At 43.1% G+C, this 15,460-nt stretch overlaps 1 protein-coding gene across 1 annotated transcript in view; it reads left to right on the top strand.

Annotated features, from left to right (window-relative positions):
- Positions 1 to 15,460, top strand: part of LOC145410347 (uncharacterized) — a 367,470-nt gene that overhangs the window by 34,909 nt on the left and 317,101 nt on the right. Inside the window, exon 2 of the mRNA XM_080280488.1 lies at positions 2,999 to 3,187. Within this exon, the coding sequence (XP_080136614.1) occupies positions 2,999 to 3,187 (189 nt within the window). The remainder of the gene's footprint in view (positions 1 to 2,998; positions 3,188 to 15,460) is intronic.

Genomic DNA, 15,460 nt, shown 5'->3' with positions numbered 1-15,460 from the left:
CAGTGCTCGTCAGAAGTATGGGGCGCCCTGCGTCCCTCCTGAGAAACAAACCTTTCAACATTGAAAAAACATATAAATAATGCATTTTATTTACGTTTAGTGCTTCGTAGGGTAGCCTTTACGTTTCTTCACGGACCTGAGACATCTTGGAAATGAAAGGACGAGGCTCCTGAGGTGCTGGAGGGGTATTTTGTCCCAGGAGTCACGAATGGCGGCTTCCAGCTTAGGCAGAGAGCTCACGTCCTTCCCTTGGAGACTCTTCTTTACGACGTACCAAAGGTTTTCAATCGGGTTGAGGTCTGGGCTATTTCCTGGGCAGTCTGTCATGAATGATACCTCGCAGTCACGAAGTCAATTGGTGACCGATTTGGCCTTGTGAGCAGGTGCACTGTCCTGCTGAAACACTCGTGCACCTGTTAGCTCGAAGGAGTCTGGTAAATGATCACACAGAAGCTCCAGGTAAACATCCTGATTCACTCTGAGGTTCTTGGGAAGTACAACAAGCTTCCCCAAACCCTTCCCTGAGAAACAACCCCATACCATGAGTGAATCAGGATGTTTAACTGTGCTTTCTACATACCGTGGGTCAAGTGGGTCACTACCTTTGCATGCTCCTCTGTTACAGGTAACACTAAATGTTGCCTCATCAGACCACAACACTGACAACCATTGCTCCTCACCTCAATTTAGATATTTATTAGCAAAGGCAAGCCTACGAATTCTCTGGCTGCTAGAGAGAAGAGGCTTTTTCACAGGCCTGTGACTTGTGTAACCAAGCTCATGCACCCTACGAGACACTGTTCTCACTGACACCTCACCAAACACTTCCGGGTTGCTCTCCTTAATTTTCCTTGCACTCACACAAGGATTAAACTCCACTGCACGTTTTAAAACATTAACAGACCTTGGGGAAGTTTTCCAAGGCCTACCAGACCTCGGTTTCTTTGTGGGAACTTCGCCACTGTTTTCCTCCCAAAACCGCGCACACCAACGACGCACTGTCGATCGTGCCACACCAACCAATTCACTAATTTCCTTTGTGTGGTGGCCTGCCTCCTTTAGAGCAATGATCTGGGATATGATTTCACTCGATAGTTCACGGGTAGGTGCCATAACAAAGTTTTGAAGGCCAAAACACTGCGGGACACTCGGTAAAAAATGGCGCAATTTGAGAGGGACACTCTGCGGAGTTCCTCTCTCTCAGGCAGCCCGTGGGCGACTGAGGCGGGAACCAACCAGCGCGTCAGAAGGCCTCAGGCTACCGTGACGTCATGCTCGGAGCTCAAACTTATGGCTCAATTCTTACCCCCAAAAATGGGTGATTCTTTTTGGGCCATAAGTATTGCGCGCCCGGCGGACAACGCTGAATACTTCTGACGAGCACTGTACTTAGTCTTTCTCTCTACCAAACAGCCATAAAAGGACAAGTAGTTCTGTTGCTATTTCCTTCCTTTGTACTGGAAGTTCATATGATATGTCACCTCTTTTGTGATTTTTTTTGTCATCAATTCTTTTGTAAATTACAGAAATACAGCAGACCTGCATTATGCAATGAATTGCTCATACAATGGCGAAAAAGTTAGGACCTTTTTTTGATGTATGATAGAGTTTTTGCTTATACAATACAGTGATTATTATCCTATATGAAGCCATGCTGGTTAATGTACGATCACTGTTTTCACTTATACAGCTGCCGCCACGCAAGTCTGCTCATTTTTTTATTCAAAGATATCCTGTGCACATGTCACTATTGTCACAGTTGGGTGTATTAGTAAGTGATAGAAGTGTGGTGGTTAAGTGAAGTAACTACCAGTTTAGGTGAGTTGGAAGCTTGTTTTTGGACTTTTGGTAATAAGCAGGAAGTGAAGTGCAGTGAAGAGAAATAGCAACCACTTTAGGTGAGTTGGAAGCTTGTTTTTAGACTTATTTTTGGTAGTAAGCAGGAAGGGAAGTGCAGTGAAGTAGAAATAGCAAACACTAGGTGAACTGGTAGCTTGTTTGTAGACTTTATTGGGTGGGTGACTTTTGGCCAAAAATGTATCCCCATTGAACCCATGTTGTAAATGACATGATATCTATCTATCTATCTATTGCCAGACGCCTCAATCCCGTTTGGGGTGGCCACAAACAAATCGCCTCCAAGTCGCCCTGTCCCCCGCCATTTCACTACCCTGCTCCTAACTCACACCCCCCTCTCTCATATACCTCTCCACCCCATCCCTCCATCTCATCCTCGGTCTCCCCCTCCCTCTTCCACCCTCCACCTCGCTCACATACACTCTCTTCGTCAGTCTTTCACCCTCCATCCTCTCCACATGGCCAAACCACCTCAGTGTGTTCCTCACAACGCTTCCTATCACATCCACATCAACACCACAACGCTCCTTTATATCCTCATTCGTCAGCCTGTCTCTCCACGTGACTCCACAAGCTCCTCTTAAATAACTCATTTCCACTGCTCTCACTCTTGACTTGTGTCCTTCCAACAACGTCCAAGCTTCACTTCCGTACGTTAGAGTTGGTATCACAATACTGTCATGTAGTAACTTTTTTACTTCCATGCTCACTTCCCTGTTTCTTATCACTGCTTTCAAGGAACCAGCAACCTTTCTTCCCTGCTGTACCCTTTCAAGCACTTCACCCTCCAAACCTCCATCCTTACTCATCACACTACCCAAATACTTAAACGTACTCACATTTTCCAATTCCTCACCATCCAACCTCGCTATACATTCACTGACTTCACCTCTCTCAAATGATATAATATGTTAAATTGCCATGCAAAGTCCTCCCCCCTCACTCCCAAATGCATGTTCATCATCAAACAAGGGTGTGCTTTATTGCCACTTATAGCTGTCACTTCCCCTAATTTACAACACCAAATATATGATAAAGTTCTGATATTTTGGAACACACCCCTGAATTATAACGATGACCCACCTGTACCTCCTCGAACTCCCCTGCGTACACATATTGATGGTCTATTTTTCCCCCACAGGGCAACCCTTGCAGCCACCCCATCATCATCCTGCGGGACGTGGCATACACTCATATGCGCAGCCTCCTGGAGTTCATGTATGCAGGGGAGGTCAATATCTCACAAGTGCAACTGGCAAACTTCCTCCACACAGCTGAGGCGCTCAAGATCCGTGGCCTTGCTGAGTCCTCAGACGAACGCAAGGACCAGGTGTGTTTTTATGTAGTGTGTGTGTGTGTGTGTGTGTGTGTGTGTGTGTTCTTACCTAATTGTATCTTTACAGGGATGAGTCAGGCTCATACACTCCCGTGTATTAAACCATTTTTATCATACATATCCTTAAATTTATTAATAGTTTTGGCACACACTATTTCATTCGGTTGTGCATTCCACTGATCAGTTGCCCTATTTGGGAAACTGAACTTCCGTACATCCTCCTGCTGATGCTTCCTCATAGGTTATATACTGTATTCATTTATGTCTATTTTCTCCTTCCCCGAGATGCATTTATATAGCATAATCATGTGTCTTTTCTTTCTCTCCTGTAGTGTTGGTAGATTCAGTTTTTTTAGTTATTGTTTGTAGCTTAGATCCCATAAGCATGGTACTCATCTTGTAGCAGCCCTTTGTACTTTTTCAGTCTTATCTATGTGTTTTTTGAGATGAGGATTCCAGACTGCTGATGCATACTCCAGGGTTGGTCTGGTGGATGATATTGTCTTTCTCAGCATGTCTTTATTTATATATGTAAATGCTGTTCTCATATTAGCAAGCAGCGTATACATGTTACGTATCTTCTCACTGATGTGGTCAGCTGGAGACAGTCTGTTATTGATAATCACTCCTAGGTCCATCTCCCTTTCTGATATGTATAGGGCTGATCTTCCGAACTTATAATCCCAATCTGGTCTTTTCTCACTTTTACCTATCTATCTATCTATAGCCCGACGCCCTAATCCTGCAAAGGGTGGCCGTAGACAAAACGCCTCCAAGTCGCTCTGTCACCCACCATTTGACTACCCTCCCCCCAACTCACCCCCCCCTCCCTCATATACCTCTCAACTCCATCCCTCCACCTATCCTCGGTCTACCTCTCCCTCTCCCTCCTTTCACCTCACCTACATACACCCTCTTTGTCAGTCTTTCATTTTCCATTCTCCTCACATGTCCAGACCACCTCAGTGTATTTCTCCTAATCTTCTCAACCACATCCACATCCACCCCACAGGGTTCCTTCACTTCTTCATTCGTCAACCTGTCCCTCCACATCACTCCACATGCTCCTCTCAAGTAACTCATTTCCACTGCTCTCACTCTTGACTTGTTCCCCTCTTGCAAGGTCCATGCCTCGCTTCCATACGTCAGGGTAGGGATCACAATACTATCATGCAGTGACTTCTTAACTTCCATACTCACCTCCCTATTTCTCATCACTGCTTTCAGTGTACCAACAACCTTCCTTCCCTGCTGTACCCTTTCACACACTTCATCCCCCAAAGTTCCATCCCTACTCATCACATTACACAAGTACTTGAATGCACTCACATTCTCCATATCCTCACCATCCAACCTCACTGCACACTCTGTGACTTCATTCCTCTCAAACACCATAACTTTACTTTTGTTTACATTAACTTTCAGATTCCTCCTCCTACACACTGTCCCAAATTCATTCACCAAACCTTGCAACTCCCATTCATCTTCACTCAACAGTACTGTATCATCAGCAAACAGCAACACCGGAAGCTTCCAAATCTCACCCTCATTCATTAGAGCCACCCCCACATCCACTGCCCTACCCTGCGCCTCCTTTACAACCCCATCCATGTATATATTAAACAGCCATGGAGACATCACACAACCCTGTTTCAGTCCCACATTGAGATCAAAGAACTCACTCAGCTCACCATCCACTCGCACCGCAGCCCTAGCTCCCTCATACATACTCTTCACAGCACTCAACAATTTCCCCTCCACTCCATATATTCTTAATATCTTCCACATACCTTGCCTATCTATTCTGCCATAAGCTTTCTCCAAGTCCATGAAGGCAGCATACACTTTCCTTCCCTTCTCTAGATACTTCTCCACTAAACATCTTAGAACAAATATCTGATCTACACACCCTTTTCCCTTCCTAAATCCCCCTTGTTCTTCTCCAACTAGCTCCTCTGTCATATGCCTAACCCTATCAGTGAGTATTCTACCATATATTTTACCAGTCACAGTAAGTAGGCAAATACCCCTATGGTTACCACATACTTCTCTCTCCCCTTTTCCTTTTTACAGAGGAACAATGATACCTGATTTCCAGTCCTCTGGAACCCTTCCCTCTTCCCAAGCCAATCTACACAACTTCCATATCCACTCCACAACAATCTCACCCCCATACCTAAGCATTTCACCACACACTTCATCAATTCCTGGGGCCTTTCCCAACTTAATCTTCTTCATCGCTTCCACTACTTCCGCCCTACTGATCTCTTCCTCCCTCCTCTCATCTCTTCTTCTCCCAGCCATTCCCCAACCACTTATACTCACACTGCTCTCACTCTCTACATTCAACAAATCCTGAAAGTGCTCCTTCCATCTCCTCAGTTTCTCTCTCTTCTCCACCAACAATCTATTATTCCTATCTTTCACTCCCCTACTATTTCCCCTTTCACACTGCCTTACTTTCTTTACCTCCTTCCAAAACAATTTCTTACTCTCCCTCCATTTCACACTCAGATTCCTCCCAAACTCTTCATCCACTTTCTTTTTACTCTCCTTCACCTGTCTCTTAACCTCCCTTCTCCTGCTCACATATACCTCTCTCTTCCCTCTCTCATCTTCTCCCCTACCTCTACTCGCTAACCATTCACTATATGCCTTCTTCTTTTGTTCCACAGCTCGTTTCACCTCATCATTCCACCATGCTGTCCCTTGCACACCCTTGCATCGCCTCCTCACTCCACAAACCGCCTCACATGCTGTGCCTATCTCTTCCGTGAATATCTTACATACGTCTTCCACCCCTTCCATCTGCTCTAGCTCATACCTTCCCAATCTTTCTTCCACTATGCTCTTATACTCTGTCATTTTCTCACTATCTCTTCTCACAGGAGTTGCTTCCTTCTGTCTTCCCCTTCGTCTCCTCAGCCACTTTCTTTGCATCTTTACCTTGGCCATCACTAAGTGATGGTCCGAGACTCCATTCCCCCACCCTCTCCACACTCTTGCATCCAATACTTGTCTTCTCATTCGTTCATCCACACACATGTGGTCTATCATTGCCTTTCGTTCAACAAGTTCACCATCCATCCTACTCATTACTCTCCATGTGTACAGGTGGATCATCTTATGCCGAAAGTAGGTGTTGGCTATTGCCAACCCCTTTCCAGCACAGATGTCCACCAAAGCACTTCCATTCCCATCTACGTCAGTTGGCACGCCCCACTGACCAACCACTCCATCCACTCGTACATTCCCAACTTTGCCATTCATGTCTCCAATCAACAGCACTCTCTCGCTCCTCTCAAACTTGTCCATACACGCTTCTACACTCGCCCAAAACTCATCTTTCACTGTTGCCACTCGGTCCTCTATCGGGGCATACACACATACAGTCGCCCACGCTTGTATACCTACTTTCATCCTCACCCATACAATCCTTGCACCCACTGTTCCATACTCTCTTATATTCTCCTTCCACTTCTTGCTTATCATCAGACATACTCCCTCTCTTGCCCTCTCATTTTCATTAACTCCCGCACATTTTCCTAAACCATATTCCCATTCTCTCACCCTTTCACCTTTCCATTTAGTTTCAGTCAATCCACATATATCCACTTTTGCATCCTCAAGCACCTGAACAATCTCTCTCTCTTTCACTTCATCATTCACTCCTCTCACATTCCACGTTCCCACCCTAAGTTTTACCAAACTTAATTATTTGACACTTGTCCACATTTGCCATTTGTTGCTCCATTCATGAAGCTTGTTTAATTCTAGTTGCAGCGGTTTGCAAGAGTCTCTGTTAGTAATTTTCCTCTGTATTTTTGCATCATCCACAAACATATTTAGATAGCTTCCATTTCCAGTGTTACTGTCTGTGTCATTTATGTATGCTAAAAACATAATTGGTGCCAGCACTGAACCCTGTGGAACTCCGCTAGTCACTTCCCTCCATGATGAGCTATTTCCCCTTAATACTGTTTTCATTTCCCTTTATCTGAGAAAATCCTGCATCCAACACTACAGATTGCCTTGGATACCTCGTTGATGGTACAGTTTCCTTAAAAGTATTTGGTGTAGTATTCTGTCAAATGTGTTCTTGAAATCTAAATAGATACCGGTACTGTCCGTCCATCCTTCTCTTTTCTGTAATTCTATCATAGTAGCTTAATAGAGTAGTAACACATGATTTTCCCTTTCTAAAATCAAACTGCCTTTATGTTATCATACTGTGTTCTTGTAGATGGTTTACCCAAACTTTTTTTTATCGGCTTTTCTAGTATCTTATTACAACACTGGTCAGTGATACTGGTCGGTAGTTGAGTGGATTCTATCAATTCCCTTTATTGAATAGGGGAACAATGCTTTCTTCCAAATATCAGGTAGTCTACCATGGCGTGAGGATTCCTTGAATACTAAATACAATGGTCTGTTTAACTCTTATGCACATTCCTGTAGCACCCAACCTGAAATTTCGTCAGGACCATTTTGCTTTTCCTTTGTCTGATTTACTTAACTCTTCCTGTACTTTTTCTGATATTTGTATATTTGATAGTATGTATGGGCATGTATGTTCCATATTGTCTCCTTCAAAATTATTTTCGTTTGTAGAAACTGATTGGAAGTTTTTATTTAGTACTTCACAAATATCTTTCTCTTGTTTGTAGATGATCCCCTCATCTGTATTTGACTATATTTTATCTTTAGTTTTGTTCCAGATGTAGCTGTAAAATAGCATTGGTTGATCACTACTTTTATTTATATTGTCTTCTTCAAACTGTCTGTGAGCCTCCCTCCTTATCTTTTTATAATCATTTTTTGTCTGTTTATAGTTGTTATATGGCCTCTCACTATTGTGTCATCTGTATCTAATCCACAGGAAGTCTCTTTTTTCCATTGAATTTTTACATTCTGTATTAACCATTTCTTTATTTTCATTTCTGTTTCTTTGTGCTGAGGGATGTAATTTTGGACTCCTATTTCATAAAAATCACAGAAGTTTCTATATGTAATATTTACATCTTGTCCTCTAAGCTCCTTTTCCAAATCTGTTGCTAAGAAAAAATTCTTCAGGTAATGATATTTACCTTTTTTATAGTTTAGACTCTTTTTGTAACTCTCATTACTGCATGGTCGCTTTTGCCAAATGAAGGGTGATACTTTATATTGTCAGTTTCATTTTCTTACCTAGTAAATATAAGATTTAGTACTGATGGATCATCAAGTCCACTTTTTGTGGTGTTTTCCATTAAATGCTGTGTTGGGAAAAACTCCTGCACGAGATCTAGGAGTTTTGATCCCAACAGCTTTCATGGCATTTTACATCTGGAGTATTCCAATTTATATTTGTATTAAAATCTCCAGTTATTGTAATTCTTTCAGATTTCTCTTCCATTGTATGTAGTAGTAGTCTTAATCTCATATTTGGCTCTTTCCCAGTGTTTGTTTTGGGTGGCATGTATAAATTTGCCACAATTAATTTCCCTTCAGATGTGTTAATCTCCAATGCAATCAGTTCTACTTGTGAGGGTATATCTAGTTTTATTTCGTAGACTATTAGACTTTTGTTTGTTAATATTGTTATTCCTCCTCCCTTTCTTAAATTTCTGTCTCGTCTCCATATATTTTATTCCTCTGAGTTTAGGATATTATTTAATATCTTTCGGGTTAATTTTGTTTCAGTCAGGCAAATAATATGTGGTTCCTCTTCTTTGGTATAGTCTTCTATCTCTAATAATTTAGAAACCGTTCCATCTGCATTTGAGTACATCAACTTAATCATTTTGTTTACATACTTTTCATAACTTGAGTCTACTACCTTCCTCATTTTTATTCCCTGTTGGTTATGTACCACTTTCGTACCTGCTGTCCAATTACTTTTGTAAAAGAATGTACTCTTCCATTCCTCTGATCTTCCGTCGTCTTTTTTTTTTTTTTGCTCCCTCTTCTCTTTTAGTATTCCCAATTCCTTGTGAGTTAGACATCTTTTTATCTCTTCCATTCCTCTGATCTTCCGTCGTCTTTTTTTTTTTTTGCTCCCTCTTCTCTTTTAGTATTCCCAATTCCTTGTGAGTTAGACATCTTTTTATCCATACTTTTTTAAATTCTTCTTTTTCCATGAGTTTGTTTGCTATACTTTTTTAAATGCCTCTTTTTCCATGAGTTTGTTTGCTTTTGTTAGTATTTCCTCCACAGTGTTGACACTCTGGAAGGTTACTTTCAGAGGCCTTGACTTATTTTGCTCATATTTCCCCAGCCTTTTGTGTTCCTCTATGTCTTTATTACAGATTTCGCCTGATACGTCTCTCAGTATGCTCATTATATTTGCCATCTTCTTTTTGTCTCTTGAAATTTTATTTTTTATTTCTTCCTCATCTATACCAGTGATTACTATAGATTTGTTGATATCTGCTGAATCTTTGACCAGTTTGGATTGTTTTTGCACTGTTTTGGATTAATTTTTTTTTTTACTTCTGGGGGTAGGAGTTTTTTTCAAGAATACTCCCCCAGTATCCCTGCTTGTCGTAAAAGGCGACTAAAAGGGTTGGCGGAGGGTTAGTGCCCCTCCCCGGAAAACAACTAACTAAAAAAACAAACAAGAGAGATAGACTAATGCTTTTTTCTTCGACTCTTGTTTCTAAGTCTTTCTTTACTTTCACCATTTCAGCATTTGTAGTTTCCACATCATCTTTGTACTATGTACTTGATAACCTAAATCATGGGGAAAGGAAAAATATGATATTCAGGGTGGCAAGTCAAGTGAAGAGGGATAATCAGGATATTATAGGTGAGCAGTGTGTGAAGAATGATGAAGGAAGGATAGTGGTGAACAGTGAGGATATTGAAGATGCATGGAGAGAGCATTATAACCGGTTGTTGAATGAGGAGTTTAAATGGTACAGGGAAGGTTTGGAGCCAGCAGATCCAGTGTCTGGCCCTTGGCCTTTGATTGATGCTGCTACTGTGAGTGAGGCAATAGGCAGGATGAAGGTGGGGAAGGCAGCAGGTGTGTCTGGGTTGACTGCTGAAATGTTGAAGGGCTCAGGCAATATAGGGGTGAGGTTAGTCACTGACCTGATAAATAGGATTATTTATGAATGTGTTGTCCCAGATGATTGGCTGAAGAGTGTAATTGTAAATGTGTATAAAGGGAAGGGTGATGCCTTGGAAAGAGGAAATTATAGAGGTATAAAGCTTTTAGATCAGATAATGAAGGTAATGGAGAGAGTTTTAGAAGGTATGATTAGAGAAAGAGTGAATACTGATGAGATGCAGTTTGGGTTTATGTAAGGTAACCAGAGCCCCCCTTTTAGGCGGGACAGTCCCGCTTTTTGGACGTCTGTCCTGCTTTTTAAATTGTGACTAAAATGTACCACTTTTTAAACAAAATATCTTAAATGTCCCGCTTTTAGAAAATTACTATTACATTAGATTTATAATGACCTTCTTTTATGAAATTATGATGAATCTGTAGAATTATGCCTAATCCAAACCAAATGAAATACCGAATTGTTAATATATGTGATACTCACTAACCGGTAACTTTGGTCGGCCCATTCATGTTCGCATTGTTCGTTTGAGACGTTAGTGTTTGATTATATATAAAATATATATATATATATATATATATATATATATATATACGGTATATATACCCCCTGGGGGTAGGGGGGTTTCAAGAATACTCCCCCAGTATCCCTGCTTGTCGTACGAGGCGACTAAAAGGGTTGGTGGTGGGTTAGTGCCCCACCCCGTAAAAAGAACTAACTAAAAAAGCAAATAAAGCGCCTCGGACCCGGACGGACCATACGTTGATGACTAAGGAACGGACAAAGGACATTCTGAGAGTAGGAACGTGGAATGTGAGAGGAGTGAATGATGAAGTGAAAGAGAGAGAGATTGTCCAGGTGCTTGAGGATGCAAAAGTGGATATATGTGGATTGACTGAAACTAAATGGAAAGGTGAAAGGATGAGAGAATGGGAATACGGTGTAGGTATATGTGCGGGAGTCAGTGAGAATGAGAGGGCAAGAGAGGGAGTATGTCTGATGATAAGCAAGAAGTGGAAGGAGAATATAAGAGAGTATGGAACAGTGGGTGCAAGGATTGTATGGGTGAGGATGAAAGTAGGTATACAAGCATGGGCGATTGTATGTGTATATGCTCCAACAGAGGATAGAGTGGCAAGAGTGAAAGATGAGTTTTGGGCGAGAGTAGAAGCATGTATGGACAAGTTTGAGAGGAGCGAGAGAGTGCTGTTGATTGGAGACATGAATGGCAAAGTCGGGAATGTACGAGTGGATGGAGTGGTTGGTCAGTGGGGTGTGCCAGCTGAAGTAGATGAAAATGTAGTGCTTTGGTGGACATCTGTGCTGGTAAGGGGTTGGCAATAGCCAACACCTACTTTCGTCATAAGATGATCCACCGGTATACATGGAGAGTAATGAGGAGGATGGATGGTGAACTTGTTGAACGAAAGGCAATGATAGACTACGTGTGTGTGGATGAGCGAATGAGAAGACAAGTGTTGGATGCAAGGGTGTGGAGAGGGTGGGGGAATGGAGTCTCGGACCATCACTTAGTGATGGCCAAGGTAGAGCTGCAAAGAAAGTGGTTGAGGAGGCGAAGGGGAAGACAGGAGGAAGCAGCTCCTGTGAGAAGAGTGGAGAAATTGCAAGATAGTGAGAAGAGGACAGAGTATAAGAGCATAGTGGAAGAAAGATTGGGAAGGTATGAGCTAGAGCAGATGGAAGGGGTGGAAGACGTATGTAAGATATTCACGGAAGAGATAAGCACAGCGTGTGAGGCGGTTTGTGGAGTGAGGAGGAGATGCAAGGGTGTGCAAGGGACAGCATGGTGGAATGATGAGGTGAAACGAGCTGTGGAACAAAAGAAGAAGGCATATGGTGAATGGTTGGCGAGTAGAGGTAGGGGAGAAGATGAGAGAGGGAAGAGAGAAGTATATGTGAGCAGGAGAAGGGAGGTTAAGAGACTGGTGAAGGAGAGTAAGAAGAAAGTGGATGAAGAGTTTGGGAGGAATCTGAGTGTGAAATGGAGGGAGAGTAAGAAATTGTTTTGGAAGGAGGTAAAGAAAGTAAGGCAGTGTGAAAGGGGAAATAGTAGGGGAGTGAAAGATAGGAATAATAGATTGTTGGTGGAGAAGAGAGAGAAATTGAGGAGATGGAAGGAGCACTTTGAGGATTTGTTGAATGTGGAGAGTGAGAGCAGTGTGAGTATAAGTGGTTGGGGAATGGCTGGGAGAAGAAGAGATGAGAGGAGGGAGGAAGAGATCAGTAGGTCGGAAGTAGTGGAAGCGATGAAGAAGATTAAGCTGGGAAAGGCCCCAGGAATTGATGGAGTGTGTGGTGAAATGCTTAGGTATGGGGGTGAGATTGTTGTGGAGTGGATATGGAAGTTGTGTAGATTGGCTTGGGAAGAGGGAAGGGTTCCAGAGGACTGGAAATCAGGTATAATTGTTCCTCTGTACAAAGGAAAAGGGGAGAGAGAAGTATGTGGTAACCATAGGGGTATTTGCCTTCTTAGTGTGACTGGTAAAATATATGGTAGAATACTCATTGATAGGGTTAGGCATATGACAGAGGAGCTAGTTGGAGAAGAACAAGGGGGATTTAGGAAGGGAAAAGGGTGTGTAGATCAGATATTTGTTCTAAGATGTTTAGTGGAGAAGTATCTAGAGAAGGGAAGGAAAGTGTACGCTGCCTTCATGGACTTGGAGAAAGCTTATGACAGAATAGATAGGAAAGGTATGTGGAAGGTATTAAGAATATATGGAGTGGAGGGGAAATTGTTGAGTGCTGTGAAGAGTATGTACGAGGGAGCTAGGGCTACGGTGCGAGTGGATGGTGAGCTGAGTGAGTTCTTTGATCTCAATGTGGGACTGAAACAGGGGTGTGTAATGTCTCCTTGGCTGTTTAATATATATATGGATGGGGTCGTAAAGGAGGTACAAGGTAGGGCAGTGGATGTGGGGGTGGCCTTAATGAATGAGGGTGAGATTTGGAAGCTTCCGGTGTTGCTGTTTGCTGATGATACAGTATTGTTGAGTGAAGATGAATGGGAGTTGCAAGGTTTGGTGAATGAATTTGGGACAGTGTGTAGGAGGAGGAAGCTGAAAGTTAATGTAAACAAAAGTAAAGTTATGGTGTTTGAGAGGAATGAAGTCACAGAGTGTGCAGTGAGGTTGGATGGTGAGGATATGGAGAATGTGAGTGCATTCAAGTACTTGGGTAGTGTGATGAGTAAGGATGGAACTTTGGGGGATGAAGTACGTGAAAGGGTACAGCAGGGAAGGAAGGTTGTTGGCACACTGAAAGCAGTGATGAGAAATAGGGAGGTGAGTATGGAAGTTAAGAAGTCACTGCATGATGGTATTGTGATCCCTACCCTGACGTATGGAAGCGAGGCGTGGACCTTGCAAGAGGGGAACAAGTCAAGAGTGAGAGCAGTGGAAATGAGTTACTTGAGAGGAGCATGTGGAGTGACATGGAGGGACAGGTTGACGAATGAAGAAGTGAAGGAACGTTGTGGGGTAGATGTGGATGTGGTTGAAAAGATTAGGAGAAATACACTGAGGTGGTTTGGACATGTGGAGAGGATGGAGAATGAAAGACTGACTAAGAGGGTGTATGTAGGTGAGGTGGAGGGAGGGAGAGGGAGGGGTAGACCGAGGATGAGGTGGAGGGATGGAGTTGAGAGGTATATGAGGGAGGGGGGGGTGAGTTGGGGGGAGGGGAGTCAAATGGTGGGTGACAGAGTGACTTGGAGGCGTTTTGTCTGCGGCCACCCTTTGCGGGATTAGGGCGTCGGACTATAGATAGATAGATAGATATATACATTTACACGCATGATAATGTCCCGCTTTTAGCTCCAGTAAACCTGGTCACCGTAGGTTTATGCCAGGTAGGGGGACCACTGATGCCATATTCATTGTTCGACAGCTTCAGGAAAAATATATTGGTAGGAGAAGGGATCTTTATTTTGTTTTTGTTGATTTGGAAAAGGCCTTTGACAGAGTCCCTAGAGTGGTGGTGAGTGGGCAATGAGAAAGCTTGGCTTGGAGGAGTACCTGGTTAGGGTGGTTATGGCTATGTATGTGGGTGCTCACACCCAGGTAAAAGTGAATGGAGATTCGAGTGATGAGTTTTACATGAATGTTGGTGTGCATCAGGGGTCAGTTTTGAGTTCCATGTTGTTTATCATAGTACTTGAAGCCCTTTCATGTGACTTTAGAAACGAACTCCCATGGGAATTGTTGTATGCTGATGATTTAGTGTTGATTGCAGTGAGCAAAAGGGAGGCAGAGGAAAGGTTTAGGAAGTGGAGAGATGGTATGGGGCATAAAGACTTAAGGGTAAATGCAGATAAAACAAAAGTGATGATATCTAGGGTTGGTGGTGATACTGTCAAAGACGAGGGAGAGTGGCCATGTGCAGTTTGCCACAAGGGCATGGGAAGTAATTCCATCTTGTGTGGTGTTTGTGATAAATGGGTGCATAAGAGATGTAGTGGTATCAGAGGTAGACTGTGAGATAATGCTGATTTTATGTGTACAGCATGTCGGGGAGAGCAGGTGGAGATTGTCAGACGTGAAAGGATTGAACTTGCTGGTGAATCTCTTGAGTGTTTGGAAGAGTTTTGTTATTTGGGAGACATGTTGTGTGCTGGAGGTGGGGCTGGAGCTAGCTCTGTGGCTAGGATGAGAAGTGGTTTGAAGAATTTCAGGGAGCTCTTGCCTTTCCTGACATTGAGAGGACTCTCCCTATGTGCTAAGGGGTCTTTGTATGCAGCATGTGTTAGGAGTGTAATGCTGTATGGTAGTGAGACCTGGGCAGTGAAGGAGGAGGATATTCGTTGGCTCAGACGTACAGAAATGACAGTGATTAGGTGGATGTGTAGTGCGTCCCTGCATCCAAGGTCTGGAGGGGCTGGGTTTATGATGGAAGAGTTGAGAGGTAGGATGGGACTGGAGTGTATTGGTTTTGTGATGAGGAGAGGTAGATTGAGATGGTTTGGACATGTGGAGAGGATGGGGGATGATAATTGGGTGAGGAAGGTGAGAAGTGTTAATATTGGGGGTCGGATTATGAGGGGTAGACCGAGAAAGACATGGGACGAGGTCATTAAGTGTGACCTCAGGGTTAAGGGACTGAATAGGGAGGCTGCAATGGATCGTGCACCATGGAGAGCTGCCATTAGGTGACCAAGGCCAACGCATGCAAGCATGTTGGAGCCTTTAAAAATGAAACG

The sequence above is a fragment of the Coenobita brevimanus genome, chromosome 85 (assembly GCF_032717465.1).
Source record: "Coenobita brevimanus isolate Jiangsu-jjx chromosome 85, ASM3271746v2, whole genome shotgun sequence".
Lineage (NCBI taxonomy): Eukaryota > Metazoa > Arthropoda > Malacostraca > Decapoda > Coenobitidae > Coenobita > Coenobita brevimanus.
The sequence above is the reverse complement of the archived record's forward strand: the minus strand, read 5'-3'. Positions and strand labels throughout refer to the sequence as shown.